The sequence below is a fragment of the Rhea pennata genome, chromosome 15 (genome assembly GCF_028389875.1).
Source record: "Rhea pennata isolate bPtePen1 chromosome 15, bPtePen1.pri, whole genome shotgun sequence".
NCBI classification, from domain to species: domain Eukaryota; kingdom Metazoa; phylum Chordata; class Aves; order Rheiformes; family Rheidae; genus Rhea; species Rhea pennata.
The window spans coordinates 7387268-7408721 of NC_084677.1; the positions used below are offsets into that span (position 1 = coordinate 7387268).

Here is a 21454-nt window from a genome sequence, read left to right on the forward strand (position 1 = left end):
CTTTGCTGTAGAAAGAGTGCATGGCGAATTCTGTAAGAGTGCTACCCAAAATACAGCACAAAGAGCAGCTGCCATTCAAAGGCATTTACAACGAAACTGAGGCAGGAGGCCAACGCTTTTTTTTTAGCCTAGGGTGACCATGGGCTAAGTCAGCTGATGTCCTCAGGGCTTCTGTGTGCCAGTCAGATTCGATCAGATACGTATGTATGAGCAGGGGAATCTAAAAGATAACTGAAGCTTAAAAATATCTTTACAAAGCTCTCCATGTATCTGACACTGAAGTTAGACTAGAACGCAAAGACAGCGGCAGCACAGGGGAGAAAGAAGGGAAATGAGGGAAAAGAAAGTCCTAGTATGAAGAATGAAAAACTAAAAGCAGATGGACATTGCCCCAAAATCAAAAATCTAAGGCTAACTTGGTAAACAAATAAAAAAAATTAAAAAAAAATCAAAACGGTGCAAGTATTTCCAAAAGAATCAGAGAAACTATATTATAATACGAGGAGCGAGAATTACGACCACGCAATCAGAGTTACATTTATAAGGAAAATCATGGATGGACTCAAGTTAGCAAAACTGATGCTTTGGTGGGGAGGAGATACAAACTGCAGTGCGGAGCCAGAGATGAAGAGAAGCTGGCATGGCGTGCTCCAAGGACTAGCTTCACTGGTACACAGCAAAGTGGTTCCTCAAGTTTCGGCTATGTTGGCAACACTTCACTTTGTTTCAAGACTCTGCACTCGCTCTCCTCCTTTCGGCTTTGATATACAGTAAGAAACGATACATGATCATTAGCTATAGCAGTGAAAATAGGAATACTAAATGTCTTTGCTAATTCAGAGATTAAGTCATATTCTTCCCATCCCCTCAAAGAAAACAAAAAAGGGAAGAAAATTTGCAAAACTACACTAACATTTTCTAATTCTTCACACTGCCCTGTTTAACAATGTGAGTGCACGCACACAAAGCACAAATCAATTTGCTGCTCAAGATGAGATGTATCCTACATTTTACACGTCCCATCTATTCCTTTTACCCCACTCCCACTGCAAGAAAGCAAGGGTCATCACACAGACGGCAAAAGCATACTAAAAACAAAGAACCTGCTTTGAACTGTTTTCTTCTCTCTCTCTCAAAAGTACACCTAGGAGTGACTTAAAAGGCTTTCTGAAGCACTTTTACATCTGCATGGGCCTTTTCTTTATGCGTGGCCACGTATTTTCATTATTAAGCACTTTATCACAAAATAATTGGCTTCTGCAGGTCCCTGAAAAAGAAACAGCTGTAAGAGCCAAATAGATTATGCTAATTCTAATATTAATGAAGTCTGGAAGAAACCTGAATTACTTCAGGGAAGAAACAGGCATGGTCACTTTGAAAGACAGTTTTATCTGATTTGCTGTTCAGTCATTTCTAAAGCAAAAGATTATTTATAAACAGTTCTACCCATGTGTTGCAGAGCATATGCAGCATCCATTAGCACATCGCTTCAACCCTACTCTCCAACTACAGTAAATCATCAGTAAAGATTTAGGCTATTTTATTAAAGTCTATTTTAAAAAGAATAGGCCGTTTCTGTAAGAACACCGCTTCAGTTCTTTAAACAACCACTGCACAGAAAGGCCAACAAATAATGCAGCGTAACTAACATTTTTGTAGCCTCGTCCTGCTCAGGTTCTGCTGTGCATCGCCTGCGCGTGCAGCGGAGCCTTGCGGGTACTGACAACACGCTCTGCCCTCGCGCCCATCTGCGCAGCACGTACGGATTTCGAAAGGCATTACCGCCTGCAGCCTTTTTAAGCTCTGCTCAATAATAAAATCAAATTCTCAGCGATAGGGCCGCTTACTTCCAATCGCTCAACAAGACCTGAGGTGGAACCCTTCGCAGCTGAAGGGCGAGCGGGGTTTGCGAGCCTACAGCAGACACCACCAGCTCCGCGGAGCAGAGCGCGGCGGAAGCGGCAGCCCCGGGGAGCGGCTTTCCAAAGTCACAGGGATACCCAGGAACACCTCTCCGTCTTTCTCCCCCTCAGCCCGAGCCTTTGAAACTCCTCGTCGCGGTGGCGGCGGCAGGCGGGGGCAGGAGCGGGGCCTGGGCAGGGGCGGCCGCCAGGCGCCGGCCCGGCGCCACGCTGGCCCCGACCTGTGCTCAGCTTCCCGCAGGCTTTTGGGCAGCGCGTGGCCAGGCGAGGGACGGGGACCGGGCCCTGCAGCGAAGGAGAAGGCCCCACAGCGGGGTCCCGCGGGCCCGGCAGCCCCCGCGCGGCCGGGGTCACGCTCGGCCTCTCAGCGCAAACAGGTTTCGGCCCTCCGCCTGCCTCCGGAGCCTCGACCCTTCAGCTCCCATTAGCAGCCCTCACGGCTTCGGTCGGGGCGGCCCTGCTCCCCCCGGGCCGCGGCTCTTCCTGCCGCAGCAGGACACAGTCGGCGAATGGAGAACTTGGGGGACAGAATAACTAAAACCTAGGAGGAAACAAACAAACAAACAAGCCAAACACACGCCCACATCTCCAGACGTATCTGATTTTAAGTATACCCTTTCCTAGACCTGAAGAAGCCCAGTTCTTCTACACCACTTTTACAGAAAAACTTCTATCAGTCTTACTCCCTAAATTTAAAGAAAAAAAAATCACTGTATTTATACAGTAATTTCTACTTCTTGACTTGGGCACATACAATAATCATACTATCATACCAAAAAGGCAGAAGTACCCAAAGAATAATATAAATATAAATTTATCCAGGGAATAAATAAATTCTCCTACCTTAAAAAAAAAAAATAATTTGTGCTTTTTTAATTAGCATTTTCCCAGGAAATTAGAATTATGCCCTTTGCAAAAAAGGGAGGTTTCAGAAGTTGCTGGATCAGTCTGCTATATTCCTACAAGAATCCTACCGCCAGTCCCTCTTTCCAAAGCTGATCAGCACAGTCCTTAACTGTACGATCAACTACAGTGGATCGTATTGATTGAGATTCCACTCCACACACCTTCCTTTGATCAAATCTGGCCTTTCTATAAACCTGGCTAGATTTAGAGAGAATTCTATTATGATTTTGCATGGTTATCTCAAAGCTTTTTGAAAATCCAAATAAGAACGCAGGATTGGAAAGAACCTCATGCTTCAAGTCTTCTTCCTTCTTCATTCATTTACGAGTTCCTTTCTAGTTGGCTTTTACCATCCCAGAGCTTCTTTATTTCCCTTTTAACTACTATTTACTATTTCTAATTTCCCATCTAAATGATGTCCATCTTAGTTTCAGTCCTCCTGCCAATACATATTGGGTAACGGGCTTTTCTCCATCCTGTATAAACCTGGCTATTGTATTTCCCTAAGGCTTATTTCTCTAAATCAAGTAAAACCAACTTGCCTAGTCTCCTCCTGTGGGAGACTCTTTCCATTCCCGAGTCATTGAAGGAAACAATTTCTGAACCTATGACAAAATTAGCCAGGGCTTTTCAGGATGTGCGAGACTAATTGCAGACATCATTCTAAAAGATTCGCCATTTCCCATACAATGAAGTGAAACTATTTCCATTTCTAATGGAGGCAATAGCAGAAAAACCAGGAACACACAGCCTAGTTCTGGACCTCATCAGCACAGAAAGGTTTACTGCATGCAACCAGTTATTAGCAAGATATTCCATTTGGTACTATTAAACTTAATCCCATTCTTATTTTACTCATGTAGATTTCTCTAAAATATCCAATTCTTTTACAATGTTTTCTAGCTGGTAAATTTACTAAAACTGCAAACTGCAAAATTAATCAGGAATATGATAAATTCTACATCTTATGTTCCTGTAAACAGGCAAAACTTTTTTTTTTATTGAAATACGTCATACCCAGTGAATTTCATATGCTGCTCTTTAGCTGTGCTTATTTAAAATCAAAGTAGTGCATTTCTACAAATATTACAATCCAGAGGAGTCATTACACTGAGACCAAATTCCTAGCCGTCCTCCTCACAGGAAATTAATTTGGGACGAATCCCAGACGACAGTGATAAATGCTGGATGGGACTGCCGTGACAAACTGAAGACTAACTACAGTTAGGAAGATCACAGAAATAAACTTTCATACATTGGAACTTTATGAAGAGTATTTGCACAGACAAACTGATGGATATTTTAATACTTTTATTTCAAAAGTATGACATACATATTAGATATAAAATATCTATTTCAATTTTTCTGTACTGGTAGCGGCTTGTTTTTATTTTTAGCAAAGAGATTACAAATGACAGCACAGAAATTGTTAAAAGCGAATGAGGGAAGCTATCACTCCCCCAGGATCCATTTTACCTTAAGTTTCCTTATACATTTGATTGAAGTCAGCACAGATCAGGCTGGATTATATCTAAATTAAAACAAGCAGCCTGAATTTGCTGACACAAGCTTTCGTTGGACAACTTGTATCAAGGCAGAAGTTTATATTTGCTTTCCCCCAGGAAATACCACGGTGCTCACCTGAAAAGCCAGGACGTGCGTGCTCCCCTGGCGCTTACCAGTGGCACATCTGCTCCCCGAGTGGCACAGCACGCCGCAGACAATCCCCGCAGGAGGTAAAAGTGGCAGAAAATTTTTCAGATACAAGACTTTGAGGTTTATACTACCAGAGTAACAGAACCCAATACTCAGCTTTAACCTCCATGCCAAGATAGCCAGAGGTTTCAAACTATTGCATAAGCATGTTTCTGTAATCTTTGTTACTCCAGATCTGGAAGCTTTTACTCAGGCAAGGCTCTTTGATGTGACTTTAGGAATAGGCCATCTGCAGATGGAAAAACAAATGATCAAACCAGCTCTATAGGGAGTCAGAATTACTGTACGTACTTGATTAAAAAGCTTTTTTAATATAACATTAGAATACTTATTAAGAGGAAAATATACCACCGTCTCAGATGACACAGAAGTACTGTTTAGTAACAGAACCTTTTTGATTGGGTCAAATATGCAAATAAAACCTTACAAGCAATCTGAGGAAGACAAAAACCCAGTTACTCAAAACAAGTGTTAAATAGAATATCACATAAAGCCAGTTAGCATGTCAAGAAGGTATTTAACCAAAAGTTGGTTAAGTCATTAGAAAGAGAATTTCAAGTAGCATTAGAGCCTTTAACATACTGAATCATCCCTTTAACTAGTGTCTGTCCATCTAAACAGGACATATTGCTGGAACTGCTTGGACTTTCCACTTATATTAAGAGATGTCTGCATCTTTACACTTTTTATATAAAGAACATACATGAGTCCCTTATTAGATAGGCAAAAAAAAAAAAAAAAAAAAAAAACCACCAACCCACAATCCTGTCTTCTCTTTAGGTTGCACCATTCAAATCTTCAGGAACAGCATTCAAATTGGCATTGAAATACTAAATGTCTGAAGCATTCGCTTACTCTGTACTTGCTGCTACTTCTTTCCTCCCCAGCAAAGTCAGGCAGCCCGCAGCAAGGAGCCCCCGAGCAGGGCGTTGCTGCCCACGCGGGCACCCGGCACCCAGTGAGCGTGGCTGCTGCCCGGCAGACACGACCTCCTGGACATTTAGAAATACTTTTGCTGACCTACAGATTTGTTTCTGTAGGCTGTTTAGAAAGAGGGTTTTTGCATGCCTATGATTTGTTTATCAGCCAGAGTAAAGCAAGGAGTACCAGCTGGGAAACGAGCAAACGTCAGTCCTATTTTAGTTAAAGTTTTTCACTACTTTCAGGCACTGTCCACTAAGGTGTCCACAGCATCTCAACAAATCAATAGGACTTCCACAAGAAGAAGGATTACTGAGCTGCATTTCATTATAGGATGAAATAACTCATTATTTTAAGATCTCAACCTCTTACTGTGGACAGGATAAATCAGAAAACAGCTCCACTCAAGTCAGTCATCTTATACAAGGAAAAGCAGAACCAGCCCACACTTAAGCAAACACCCTGTAGAAAAGACTACTGAGGTTTTGGGTCAACATTAAGGGCACACATGCTGCAGATGACAGCTGGCTCCTGGATAAACAATCCACGTGCTCATTTAAATTTTAATTCAGAGACCATAGGATGTGTTTTTAATCATTATCGGGGAATGCAACAATATTTGTATATATTGAGAAGCTACAGAACAACTGCTCGGTATATTTTAAACATGAAGATTTTTTTTATCCTTTACATCTGTCCTATGTCATCTATTTAGTGTAATTTTACTTATTCACTGATCACTGGAAATATTCCAAAAATTCTTATGCTTCAAAATTGTGGTAGATTGTAAAGAACAACAATGCCAAAGCAGAAGCAATTGTAGTCAGAAGTCTGTATCCTGGGGAGGAAAATGTTAAAAATGAGAAAAAGGAAAGTGTGTGTGACATGATCTTAAAATAGTTATCACTGGGGAAAAAAAATGCCATAACATCTGGCAAATATTATGAAGAACATTTGTTGACTTTGACCAACTGGTGAAAAAAGATGTATACATATATATATTTATATGTATGTATATACACACACACACACACGCAAATTTGTATTTTTCTATTTGCAAGTGAGCTTACCCTGCAAGAAGAGCCAAAACAAAATGCTTCCCATCTGACACTTCCTTGCATTTTATTCTCTCAATATGTTGCCTGTTTTCAACCTCATAACATAACCAAAGTCAATTAAACCACACCAGTATTTATGTAACTGACAATGCATAGCTTTGTTTGGTATACATAACCACAGATCAAGTTGTAACTACCAGTAAATATGCAGCTTGAAATAATATTATGAAGAAATTGCAAAACATGCCTGCAAACGCAGTACAAGAGAGAAACTGCAGAATCAACAAGCCACCTAACCACCATGAATAGCAATTTATTTTCATACATTTTAATATCAGTCTGTCCTGTCCCCAAGCATTGTGAAGCCCCTAATGGGAAACCTGAAATTCAGATTAATTGAATGAGAATCACTTACAGAAAAAGAGAATCTTAAATATATTTTCACATGCCAGTTCCTAAAATCTAAGGTAACCGGGACTGCTCTAGAGCACCTGATCAGAGTGGACATATATAGTATTAACACAGTAATAAAGAAAAAAAAAATCAGTATTACAAATGAGAGAATTGCTCCAAAATCTTTCTGTTTTCTACAGAAGTGGAAGCTTGCCAGGACGTAGATCAGTGCTGGACACACCAGCCAGCAGGGAGCGCGGCACAACTCGGGAGGGACAGCATACACTCAGGGGCCTCCAGATCGGCTCTGTCCCAGAGCCCCAGGAACTATGAAAAATGAAGAAAGGCAGCAGGGAAATTTAAAATGTCATCAGCAGAGTAACGTGCAGACTCTGGTACCCCTGCTTCCAGGTGCTTAATGACAGCCCTGCCTCCCTCCCTACACTGCACTGGGAAAAGCACTTTCCAACAGCCCATCTACAGTAGTACGCAAAGCTGGCCCATGAACACGGAAGGGATCACCTGGAAAGGCACAGCATTCCCCAGAATCCCAAGCCAGGAATCCAGAGGAAATACTGAGAGGGAAACTTTGCTTAGAGTTACATATTGTTTTGGTTTTCTCATACTTTTCTTACACAAGTAGACCACTTCCAGTACAGATGAGTGATTTCTGTTGCTACTTTATCACCTCCTCAGTTCTCCACCAAGGTTGTCCTAGCTCACTTGGTTTAATTGCTCAACCGTTCTCTATTTATCTGCTTATTAACTATAAATAGGCTTGGCTTAACACCATAACCGTTCCTACTTTCTCCTTGTGATTCCAGAGAAATGTGATTTGCTCCAATTAGTCTTACTTTAGTACAACTATCATCTCTGCTCTACACATACAGTGAAAGCATCCCAGTACCCCTGTGTTAAGGGATACATAATTTGAAGCCAAGAGGCATAATCTCCCACAGCCAACCTGGCTTCTGCTAGAAGCATACCAACGCAGTAAATTTGGGGTGGAGGAAGTCACTCTAAGGCTAGAGTCATGGCCAAGTATAAAGTAAGAATAGCAAATAGATGGGACAAAAAGGAAGACAACAAGAGGATGAGGTTTTGAAGCAGCTGTTTGGTAGAAAGAGATTTGCATATAGAAAGGTCTGCATAAGAAAAACAGTCTAAGAGCAAGCAAACTAAGCAAATGTTTCTTTTTACAACTTCTGTACCAATTCAATTTGCTGTTACATAGTTAAGTGTTACAGCTTCGTGTTTTGCATACTAAGCGTTACAGCCATCCAACAACATCTTTTGTAAGAAACCAGATTCCACAACAGAGAATTTCAGCCATTTTGCAGATAAATTGTTAAAATACATACAGACGGAGGAGGGGATGGCAAATGGATCAAAACAAAATGGACATGGCTAGTTTAATTACTACAAAGATAATGGTGACTATCTAAAATAAAACAGACCATCCTAAACGATACTTGACTAGAACACAGGCAGTTTCCAGAGTTTTTGCATCTGTTTTCTTATGATGAATTCACAAGCCTTATCTCTTCCCAATTAGGTGCTTCACATAGCTGTGGTGCTTCTGCCAACACAATTTACCCAGAACTCTTAATTAGCCTCACACAAAAAAAATAACATGTAATTGTTTGGTAATTATATGTTTCTGCAATTCCTAAAAGCAACTCATTATAGGAATGTTGTGCACTTAGAAGAGATTATCTTAATTCTATTTTCTGTTTATCCAATTATAACTGTCGTTCCTAATTGTATTGTAAATTGTGTTGAGCTGGAAGGTGGCAATAAAATCCATGCTCCTTCCTCTTTCATAGTGGTTTATACATATGCAATGGGTTTCCACTAGGCACAAAATCAATGTAGTGAAAACAAACCATTCCTATTGTTAATTCTAGTCATATGCAAGGGGAAGTTGGTAATACAAATGGTCAAAACTTTACATCACCAAAATTACCGTCAGAGAGTCCCGAAACAGAATTTAGGGCACTAGAAGAAATAAATACCGTCCAGAAAAGGAAACAGATGAGACGATAAGCAGCTTCTCACCCAGCAAACCCTTGAGTGAAATGTTTATAGCAATACTCTGTCCTGCAAGACCCACAAAAGGCAGACTATTCGGAGGCTCCACCGGCCGTGGAGCAAGACCAGCAGTGGTCCTCTCAGCCACGTCGCAGCAGGTGACCTGTCAGTGACAAGGAAACAGCCCAGACTGTCTGCATTAAAAGCCAAAGATGAAATTACTTCCCCAAAACTACGATGGAGATAGCTTAAAACACTGACTTTAAGAGTCATCTTGTAATGAAATAGCTCTGCATGGGAGCTTACTCATAAAATCCCACATCAAAAGATACACCATTTTAAAGCTGAAAGATGTACACTCTCCGAGCCAACTTTCACTTCTTAATTTCCATGTGAAAAGGCTGCTTTATTGGGCTAATCCGAGTGTGTTTATGGCTTTTTCCCCAAATTTCAGTAAATCAACTTACTTCCTCATGCCTTTTAAACTTTTTCTCAGAACACAAATATTTTACTCTCACATTCTCTCTCCTTGATTTCAGTAAGAGAATTGAGAAGAAAGAAGAAAGAAGAACATATATCAAAAATAAATAAATAAAAATTAAAAAATTTAAAAAATAATTTTGAATTAAAAAAAAAAAAAAAACACAGAATTCACAGAATTAGCTTTCCACAACCAGATCTGCCTAAATATGAAGCAAAAGATGACTTTTAAAAGTCATAAAAGTCATTCTGGAGTTGTTTGCAGAATATTACTACCATATTTTAACCAAATCCCATCTACAGTCATCCAATATGCTTCTTAGCATACTGTAGTCAAAAACTGAAATCAGGAAAGGAAAAAAAATTAAGAGACAAATGCAGCACAGAACTTTTGCTATTGGTCAGTCTTGCTAAATGTTCTCCATTCTGTAACTATATAATGTCAGTGTTCGCCACTGCCCAAGTCTAGCAGTTTGTGACCTCAGGTATGTTGCTGGTTTTCTAGTCAGCTTTAGCTCAGCCTCTGGCTACTAAGCAGGCTAGTGGAGGAGGAATGGCTTTGATCGCATACGTTGTCTAGATATATACATTTATGATTGATTTCTTTAATCTATGTGTGACATTTAAATAGTAAATACTCAAACAAAATGTTAGTCACAAATCTGGGAAAGAAACTTGCTTTTTGAAGAAGTTGTGAAGGCTGCTCAGGTAGCCCTACGGAGCGGCTGCTCAGCCCACCCCGCCAGGGAGCGACGGGCCCAGAGTCGCAGGAGCTACACGCTTTTCCCGAGAGGAATTCAGCTCCTCCCCGAGTAAGAAATCACTTCGACATTTGGGATCTCCTTCTCTCTCTCTGGACACTCAGGTTTTTGATCACGTGTATGTAAAGCACAGAGGAAAACAGAGGTACGTCACGAGCTGCATCATGCACCCAGGTCGCAGCTGCTCCATACCAGGAACCTGACATTTGCAACTTAGATATTGTGCTTGCGTGTCAAGAAGCAGGCTAGCTTTCCTACTAGTTCAGTTTTTACATACCATTTTTTCCAGACACTTCCATTTAATTTCTCTCCAAAATATTCCCCATCCAACCAATCTTATTTCCAGCGCTGGATTTTGCCCGCAGCCTGTGGGTCTCAGCTTTTCTCTGACCCGGTGTATCAAGTCTTGCGACAGCTGATGATACATCACTATGTGCCTTCCAGTAGGGCTTCTTTGAGCACAAGCACTCAGAGGACACTTGCTGACCACTCCGTGTTGACAGAAGTGAGCAAAGCCTTTTCCCGGGGCCCAGGGGGCAGCCGGGCCGGGCCGGGCCGCACACCCGCACCACGACAGGCACCAGCCCCACCACAACACCCGCAGCCGGCAGAGGGACTCTCTTTATTATTAACAGGAATTAAATCATGTCTTTTTGTTTAAAAAAAAAAAAAAAAAAAAAATCTAACCCGTGTGCCTGAATTGCAAGCACAGAGTTTTTCTCCTAAGGACGTTAAGTTTAAATCTAATATAAGTTGCCAATGATGCTGCTCCATTTTTATTTATTTATTTCAGTGAAGTACTGAAGAAAATATCCCAAGGATTTAAACAAACAATATGGTGACAGATGGTTTGGAGACAATCCAGGCTGGGCTCCCTCAATAAAATCCACACAACTTCATAGCTCCAGGAAGAGGGGAGGCAGAGGAGGAGGGAAAAAAAAAAAAAAAAAAGAAAAAAAGAAAAAGAAAATAGCTGGCTTAGATGATCACGTAATTTTTAACAGAAAAAAAAAGTTAAAGACTGCAAGGTTTCTCTTTTCATCTATGTAAAGCTCTTTGCACTTTACCAATGTAGTCAGATAAATCCAGGACATATTCTAAGCAGCAAAAATGTATAATTAAAGAAGTAAATCCAAAAGAATTTCTTAAAATTAAATTGTTATTTCAGATATGTGGCAAATGCAAAACATTATTGAATTGTCCATTCAGATAATGCAAGCATGCTTTCAAAAACAATTAAGAGATGGACATTGCAAAATAAAAATGTTTGACATATAATGCCGATGCCTTTCTGTTCTGCACACTGCATACTTTTATTAGAATTAATATTTTCAGGTATGATACTCTCTAGATATATTCTGACTGCCAAAAATACCTTCTTTGCTTTGTTAGTCCTATTATTATTTTATAGCTTAAAGGAAATCACCTTGGATTTTATATCTGGGAATATCCTTGGGAAAAAAAATAAAAGATTAAAAAAAATCTTCCAAATATGCCACCAGGAATGTCTACAAGCAGGAAGTTATGCTGAAGGTCTGAGGTCCTGCTTTTACAGCTCAGGAGACTGCTCTGTTATACTTACCTATGAGATAGGCAATAATTTAGATAGATTGCATGGATGGTCCACAACAGGGACGTACTAGCAGTTCTGAAGTGTTAGTGCTCAAACAAACTGATGCACTTATGGATTTCTATTTTCAAGAACTGTAAGAACAGACAGTTTGAAAAGAAAGAAAATGGTATTTCTGAGATGAAAATACTTTGGTCTTACTGCAAGTAACTGGGATCCTAATGAAGCCATGTGCTCCACTCTCCTAAATGTGGTTTATAGGATCACCTCCTGCACCCTAAGCTCAGCTGCAACTGTGTCAACTCCAGCAAGCTAAAAGTAGGAATTGTGAGCTTATCCATAGCGGAGCTACTTCAAAATCCAAATAAACTTTATAACATGGTGTTACATCTACATTAACCACAGAGAAGTTTTGTTTCCCATGCTTATCAGTTACAGAAATTCCCAAGCTCTTCAAAATTATCCACCTTCCACCTAGTAAGTTAAACTGATTATGCCACCCTCCAACTCTATGAAAGTGACAGCTGAAGACTACCTTCACAGCATCCCAGAAAAACCCTCACGCTCTCCCTTGCCCAATAAAGAGGGAAACTTTTATGAGGACAATAAGAATGAGGGGAAAATGTCATTATTCAGAAATAAGCAGGAAAATCCTTCACAACAAAGAAAAAGGCAGTAGAGCGGAAGAGAGAAAGCTCAGATCATGTCAGGAATATGATGTTCCTTCAAGTTCCCTAAGACATAGCTTTGTTGAAGCAGCAAACACTGCAGCTCCCACTGACCAAGCTCACTTTCTGATAGTGCTGATGGCACAAGCGTAGTAATGTAAACCAGTAACGTAAAAAGCTGCACCATAACCATCTCAGGCTCACAGAGCACTGGCTCCAGTTAAAGAACAGCAGAAAAAATTGCGTAAGTTCATTCAACTCAGTAAGACATAGATTTCAAGCATAATTGTAACCATTCAATATCAACAATGATTATGGTACATAGGCACAGAAGATAGTACTGCAGATAATGAAAATCTTCACTGTTTTGCAAGAAAACTTTAAGTACATATAAATAGTCTTATCGATTTCTGTGGACATGGTCAAGTGAACACAGATTTGCAAGAAGAGGTCTACACAACATTTTTGTTGCAGTTCAAACTAAAACTCAATTTCTGAAAGTTATGCTTCCCATAGCAGTGGAAAGAAGGAAATAAATCATGTTTAGCTGCTCCTTTTACAAGAGGCAAAAGCTGGAAATATTACTTACATACAATGGAACCAAGCTGGGGAAAGTGCAAGACATTATTTCTACATATGAAATACCAGTTAAATGAATATAGCTATTTTTTAATCTACATTTTAATTGTTTAATCTTTTGTAGAATCAACCTAAACCAAAGTTAATATAATGCTCAGGAGTGTAGTACCATATTCATGTTAGCGGCAGTTATCAGTAAGGGCAAATTATAAAATTTATATTTAAGATTTTCTGTAAAAATATGAGATATCTTTTCTGGATCAACCACATTAGCTGGACAGTCTCTATAAGCACACTCTGTAATTCACAAATAGACAAGCACGTTCCCTGAACAAGGATCTCCAGCAGAGGCTCTGCAGTAACAAAGAAACCCAAACTCTCCTGCCATTCACCACAAAAATTTTCAAAACGTAAGAACTGAAACATGCCTTAGCACGTAAGTAAAGCTGTGTGGCAGCCTTCTTTTTTTTTTTTTAATACTGCTTCAGTGTGGACACCACAACACGGATGCATTGCAAAAAAGTTGCAAGACACGTAGAGGAACCTTCAGAGCTTAGCACAAAGTTACATGCTGATCAGGGAATGTAAATTCTCGGTACTAGAGCCAGGAGATGGGACGTGCACTGCTCACATTTACAAGGTTGGGCATACCGTGCAGTATGACTTTTTGCATCTCAGGAACAAGAGAAAACAAAGCAATCCTGGATAGATCTCTCACGAGATGAAAATGAAAGGTAATGCAAATACCTGCCAGTACTTCAGTGAAATACCTGAAAACTATCCACACAAAAAAAGATTCTAAAAAGTATACAAGAATTTCCCTCGCTACTTCTTCACTGTTAGATGTCTTAACAAATATCCCTGAAGTACGATCAGGCATGGTGGCCTGGTGAACACGCTCAACTTGAGTCAGCAGTGCACCCTTCCGGTGGCAGAGCCTAACCAGACACCGGGCTGCCCAAGCAAGAGCACAGCCGGCCGACGGAAGCGCTTAATCCCCTCTCCTTGGTACTCGTGGGGCCACACCTGGAACTGTGCGTCCAGTTTGGGTTTCCCAGTACAAGGCACTGACATACCTAAATAAGCCCAGGTTGGCAGCCTACAGCTGTACAGGAGACAGTGAGGCTCTTCTGCAGGATTCACAGCAAAAGGCCAAGAGCCAGCGGTCATTGCACAGAGGGAAATTCAAATGAGATGTAGCAAAACCCTCCTCCACAGCGAGAGGGATTACGCGCCGGAACAGTGATAATTTAACCATACATAGTACTTATTTGGGGGGGAAGCAAAGACTTTTTTTTTTACTTAACACTTCTAGAGCTGTTTCCAGAAGCATCACTTTATTTGACTCCTACAGGAAAACTACTCCCAACTTTAATGCTATTTAGCTATGCATATGCATATGTCAGTGCTTCTGCTATACTAAGATACTTCTTCAAGTTTTTGTGTCTTTCAGGAAGGTTTCTAATGAGAATTTTAAAAAGATTTAATTTTGTAACATGCAAAATTAAGCAAAAGCAGTGTGGTTCAAAGATGCTAAGTACTTCTAAATGTGCTTACAATACATATGAGCTTTCCCCATCGCTTGTGAAGGAAATTATTTTGTACAACCTTGCATTATTCTCACAGGACTAACCGTGATGTTCCATTTTAGAAAGGTATCATAAACACTATCATTATAATGATTGCATGGGGCAAAACAAACATAACTAGGTTTAAAATCAAACATTCAAGTCAGGAAAAAGTTGTAAACAGTGTTTTTGGTTTGAGATCTCTAAAATTTCAGGATGCAAAATGCACAGTCAGTCTCTTTTCAGCATCCTCCAAAGCACTGCTCGTGCACAGCAGGTTGGCACAGGTGCCCTGGACACAATCTTGTTCCAGCAGCCCGTCCCGCACCTGAGTATGTTTTGAGTCTGTGAGAATCAGGGACCAAAGCCAAGGAGCAGTCTGCTGGCAAGAGAGCTCCTGACAACAGCGAGTCATAAAATCAGCGAGAGGCAGAGTGGGATGCACTGTCCAGAGGGTACGTTGATAGCGCAATTGGCTGCAGGTAGATCCCATACGTCCTAGAAATGTCACATTGGTTTATTGGTAGGATCCTGACAACAGATGTTAGATGAAGACAGGTCAGACAGGTTCAAAAATGGCATCAGTTTCGTTGGCTTCACACGCCTGCTGTGATTTTCATAGCACAGATCTCCTTGCAGCCAAACTTCTACCGAACTGAGGCAGAGTACTAGCCAAGTGGGCTGGAGAGGAGGTGTTCAAAACCACGCACCAAGCACAGCCGCGGTGCTCAGAACAGACGTTTGTGTGGGGACTGAGCACTTCCCGAGCGCTGTGCCCTGTGATGTTTCCCATTGCATCCTTGAATTTGTGTGTACATAATGTTTAGAAACCTAGAACAACTTTTTTCTTTCTCCTTAAAAAGATGGATCTTCCAGTGAAGTTCACATCAATGCAGTCCTTTTTAACAATATAGACTACGGTTAGCTTATTCCCTTAGGGCCATTCCTACGAAGTCTTCAGAAGTATAGAACATTACAGAGGCTCACTCCAGTGACTCCAGCGAGGCTCCCATTTAGGACAGTTAAGAAGCACAACGTAACGACTGCCTGGCATAGCGTGGTGCTGCCTTTGCGTCCCCAGTGCTTGGCAGACCACAGACATGGAGGTACGACCTACACACATGCACATATTTTGAAGTCATCTGTAACAGTACCAGTGTAACTCCATACAGGAGGAAAATATCTATTAGAGCCACACAATCAGGACATAAATGAAATGGCCCTATTAAAAAGCTAGAGGTGGGGATTAAACCAGCTTCAGCTACATCCACAAGCAGCAGTGAGATCAAGCATTTTTTTAAGCATATCCAGGGATTTCAGTGTATGAGACAGAAGAGCAGACCCTAAAACTGATCAGCTTTGTAATTAGCAAGCATCCATGTCTTTCAACTGAAATCCTAACACTGACTTGGGAGACGCATTTTTACATTTTCAGTCCTGTGCTTCTCCCTCAGATTTCATCTCCTCTGCCTTTATGACAACACTGTAAATTTTAGCTTCAGCTACTAGGGATTCATTCCCAAATGAATGGTTAATTGAGAGACACATGCAAGCCTCATTACTGTGATGGTCTAAATCCAGTTGCAAAACACACTGCTCATTACAAAAGTCAAGTTAAACATTAAGGCAATTTTAGTTACATGAACAAACACTTCCTTCAGCCAGTTCAACCTATGGAAGACAGCTCTGTTAGACTGTCTTAATACACAACAGAACAATTTTGATTTCCCAAGAGGACTCTTAGAAGCCAAGTTTCGGCAAGAAAGCATTTTATCAGCAAATGGCAATAAGCCTTAAAAGCAGAGGCAGTGATATAATGACAACGTTAATGTATGACAGGAATATTAACAACATACTGAGAAAGGAAATATACAGCCTATTTCACTTTCTGGAACCCCCTACATAAACACTTAAAAAAAAAAAAAAAATCTGTATCTGTAACATCCTGCATCAGCTACAGACCATGAAGTTGAATCCATAAGGATTTTTCCCAGTATTCCATCACTCACGGTGCCTGGGATCTTCAGTTCCAAATCTTTTTATACCAGTAGGGAAAGCTGAGTAAATTAGGTATTAAATAAAATGCCTAAATATACATATAATACAATTTGGAAAAGAGAGGGGTATCTGTACAGTAATTAAAAGCATATGAATTAACTGTTGCTGTAACTTCGTCACTGCAGTTACATTTAAGTTAGCAGCATTGACTGTAATGATCTCTCACTATTAATCAAGATGTCGAGGTTATTGTTATAGACTCTCCTCAATCGTAAGTTTTAAAGGCAGGTTGTTCAAAATACTAATCCCAGTTAACAAAGGGAGAAAAAGTTTGGAAAGTGCAACACTGAGTCCTCCACTGCAACTAATCGTTGCATCTCTCCTGCAGCCTTTTCCCCCAGCTTAGGGAACAAACCTGGACTACTTTCTCAGCTGGAGTCAGAGAACTCTTTAAGTCCTATTCAAAAGCCACTTACAATGAATAAGAAACCCTAAAGGTACAAGCATCAAGAAAAGAGTTATGATTAACATGGAAAAGCCTGGTGTGCTGGAAGGCTTCCCACGTGCCACCCCCGGGTGGGTCAGCTATCCTGTTCGACGCAGCCAGCGCTCCTCGGCTCAGGCCCCTCACCTCGCGGGGCCATGCAGCAGCCCCTGCCACGGGGCTTAGTCCTAGGAGGTGCTAAGCACCTGCTGTTTCCAGAACCAGAGCCCTGATCACTTTACAGATCAAACGTGCAGTGACAGTAGAGAATTAAAAGAATTGTTACAGTGTTAGGGAAGATGAGCTGGATACATGAGTCACTAATGTCTGTCATCCCACAGCCTTACAAGAGATTATATAAAGAAGTGTTTTCCAATGAAACAAATTTGTCATTATCTCCAGAGTTCAGCAACCACACTGTAGATTTTTTTCATGTAGTAGGAAGTTAAAAGAATACAGTTAGTAAAGCTTCAACTTAATGAATACACTGAAAATAAGGGGTGGTTCAGGTTTGCCAGAGTTCTTAATTTACGGACTACAGCAGATCACAAACCACCAGTCCAACATTAACATCCTATTACTACTACTACCTTTATGAGCACGGCAGAATAGTATTCGTTTATAATTTTATATCTTCTCCATATAATCATTTTATTGGCCTATTTCATTTTTGCTTTTAAAGCAAATTGTCATATTTGCTAACAAGACTTCTAAGCTAATCAGCATTCAGTTTGGTGGAGAGTAAAATTTCATTAGAACAACTTTTACAATGGAAGAAAGTTGAGTTTCAGACATGAACCCTAAAATATCTCAGAATATTTGATGAGCAGTCAAGGAGCACACTGCTCCATTTCTTTTTTCTTTTTCAAAGTACAAAGGAGACTTTTAGAGGCATCCTTTTCTGAGCTGCATGCAGTGATTATTCACTACAGACTAACAGTGAAGTACATTAGACTACCAAAAGCTTTGAATAAGTTCTCCTACCTTATCTGCCATTATCATGGAGGCCCCGCCGTGAATTCCAAGAATTGGAATAAAAGTCTGAGATGAAATAAAATCCAAAATCTGAGCTACTGCCTCCTGGTCAGTATCATCTCCAAAAACCACTCCATGGATCTTGGTGCCTGACATCAAGTCACAAACATGTGTTATGATGCTTTTAGGGTCTGTCTGGTTCACCAGAAGGGTCACTACGTTGACATCAACAGTCAGGTCTGCTGACATTTCCCTGGTCCAGAGAGCTCTGATATCTCTTTCCGTGATATACTTGGTCCTTCCCAAAATCACTGCAATGTTAAGGATGGGATAACTTTTCTCTGCTCCATGAACAAGATCCAAAGGTGCCAGAAGAGCTTGGAGTACCAGGAGAGCACAGCCAATTTTCCTCATCTTTGCCAGCTTTGTACCCTGTAAAAGTGATCACATTGCATAAGAGGAAGAAAAAAAGAAAACGTAAAGAGAGGAAAAAATTTATATACACTGTGTATCTTCAATGAAGTTTTTAAACAGAAAACATCTGGACACAATGCAGACTTTAGCAGCTTCTCACAATGCCTTCTTCACCTCAGTTTCAATTCAAACCTCTTACCTCCCACCAAAAAGTTGCCTTGCCAATAACTGATAATATTATAACTGGTCTCCCACAAGGAAGGCAAAAAATGTAGCTCAATTTCAGAGGAGAGACCGATTAAAATGCTTCTTGGATGTCTAAAAAAATTTAAATGACTGAAACCATTAAAAAAAGACATCCTTCTCTTTAACCTTATCCTCCTACAAAAGGTAACACACAAATCTGGATTCCTTTGTCTTAAACAGCTATTCAAAATTTACAGGTGCTTTCCCTTAAAATGATAGAAGTGAGCCAGAGGTCTGCTGGAAACCCCAGTCCGCATATTCCATACATCTCACAGCATCCCAGAGACATGCTGTTTTAATTCTGAAGATCTCTCTAAGAGAGAGCTGCTGCTTGTGCAGAAATCTACTGCATTTCTGGAACAGGTTCAGAAGCATATATTCTATCTTAATTCTTCTCCCTCCTTTTACATGGCATTTGTTTGAGCATCTCAGAAGTGCTGATCTCAGACTCAAAGTTGTCACTGGTGTTGAAGGGGAGGGCATTCCATAAATGAGCAACACTGCATTGGTTTACCTCACGCCTTCACTGAATCTCTGTAGGGGGCTGAATATAGAGAGAGTAGGATGAGGAGAGAGATGAGCCATGGAAGAAGTGATCTGAACTGTCTGGAGGAAGGAGAAGGGGGAGAAAGCTCTGACTCTGCAAGATCTCCCTCGGTTTCTGTGCCCTGGGGGATTTCCACCCCCATAACTGGCACTCTATTAGCTGCAAGACAGGAGTCCCTGTACCACATAAAGTCAACCTTGTTGCGAAGCATCTTGCAGAAAACAGCAAGGCTGTCCAATCAGGGGTGGCATTTTTAAGATCTCCCCTCTGATCCTGCCAAGCGCAGCTCCATTAGTCAGACTCATCTGCCGCTGAAACACACACCAAGACAAGCGCTTGCTGTATCATCACCTCCTTTCAGAGCAGACAAGGAGATGAGCACTTAAGAGGCCATCTAATTGCAAATCAATTGCACTGTGCTTCCGAAGTCACTGCACTGCGTGCCAGATCTCACCGCTGCAGCGGCCGAGGTAGCAAAGCAAGCGGTATAAATAGTTAAACCTAAACCCCCGCAGACACGAAGCAGTTTCGGCTTCCTCCAAACCCCAGAAAAAAAAGAAGAAAAAAAATAAAAAATGTGAAGAAAGAAAGGAGGAAGGAAAGGCAAAGCCCAGCCACCCTTTCCCCCGCCTCCGGAGCGGTGCTACCTCCCCAGCGAGGCGCCCCGCGCCGGGAGCCCGCGCGGCTCGGCGGCCGCGGCGCGACGGCGCCCCCCGGCGGCCGCGCCGCGCCCCGCACGTACCCAGCGCCTCAGGAGACGGAGCGGCGGCTGCCGGGGCCGGTGCTGCTGCTGGTGCCGGGGCCAGGGCCGGTGCTGGTGCCGGGCATGCCGCGGCCTCGGGCATGTCGCGCCCCTCGGTGCCCGGGCTCAGGGGCGGCCTCCGCGCCGCTCGCCGCAGGCGCGGTGCCGGCCGCGGGCCGCGAGCCCCATGGCGTCCGGGGGGCGCAGCTAGAGGCACGGCGAGGCGGGCGGAGGGGCTCTGCACGGGGCGAGACGGGGAGAAGCCGTTAGCCAGGGCGGGGATTTAACGGGGAAACAACAAAATCCTGTCGCGTGTGGCGTGTGAAACAAAGTGGCTGCATTCAAAGCTGAGGAGGGGTACTGAAAAATAATCGTAAGCCCTTTCCCAAGAGAAGGGTGTGAAGCCAGCCTTCCTGGAAATCGTCCCCATCCTATCCAGGTCAGGGAATACTGCGCTCAACTGTCTGCCCGCTTCCAACAGAAATGTACGGGCTTGGGCTCCAAGGGGGAGAGACGTCCGAGCGGGGAGGAACAGCCAGAAGCAAACTAATTCACTTGATCAAGGACTGGAGTTTTCTTGACAGGTTCAAAACAAGCATAATCTAGAAAACAGCTAAATCAGTATGGGATAAAGCTTCTTTTGAGCTTTCAAACAGAACAGATTCGGAATGAGTTTATCATAAGCAAACCCAGGGAGATACGCACTAGCAAATCACTCTCCCAAAAGCTTAGATTGCTTCTTCAGTATTTCCAGCAAATATGTATATTTTAAAGATACCTCTTAAAGGAACCACATTTAAATTTAGACTGATAGCACGTTCAGCAAAGAAAACTAGCATTTCCTAAAGGTTCCCGAATGCTAACTAGAAACTAAGACCTAAGAATTAAATAGGGAAAGACTGCAACGTTTATATGCGTGTGTGTCATTCTGCAGCCCAGAGCCCTTTCGCAACTCCTAAGAGCGAATTAGTGCCAGCCAGAAAGGGAAATACTTACTGCATTCTCCCTCCACATAGTTCCAGCTTTAAGATCCTCAAAGTCATTTCAGTAGATTCCTTTGCAGACAACGAAGTGGAAAATAGGTCCTTTAATCCCTGGATTTCATCCTGCAACTTGTTCCCACCGCAGTTAATAAAAGCCCGGCAGCTCTCTATCGCTTGAAATACCCCTTGATCAAGTTTAGCAGAGCCGCCGCAACTGAGATGCGCTCTGTACTTTTGGCAGGAGATATTCAGGCGTCTTCATTTTTTTTCCTCTTTTCTCCTCCCTCTTTTAAAGGGCAGTTGCAAGGCTGCCGCAGGCGCTGCCCGCCCGGCGGGCTCGCAGCCCCAGAGCCGCTGCCGCGGCCGGGGGCGGAGGGCGCCGGCGGCCCCGCGGCCGGGGCGCAGCCCCGCGCCCGGCCCGGCCCGGCCCGCGGCAGACGCGGGGGGCTCCCGGCGCGCGGGCGGCCGCGGGGAAGCCCGGCTGCCCCCCGC

General features: G+C 42.2%; 1 protein-coding gene across 1 annotated transcript in view; it reads right to left on the reverse strand.

Moving 5' to 3' along the window:
• Positions 1-20993, reverse strand: part of GRIN2A (glutamate ionotropic receptor NMDA type subunit 2A) — a 179686-nt gene extending 158693 nt beyond the window's left edge. Inside the window, exons 1-2 of the mRNA XM_062588080.1 lie at positions 20976-20993; positions 18040-18462 (exon numbers count right to left, since the gene is read on the reverse strand). Of these exons, the coding sequence (XP_062444064.1) occupies positions 18040-18462; positions 20976-20993 (441 nt within the window). The remainder of the gene's footprint in view (positions 1-18039; positions 18463-20975) is intronic.
• Positions 20994-21454: the final 461 nt, after the last annotated feature.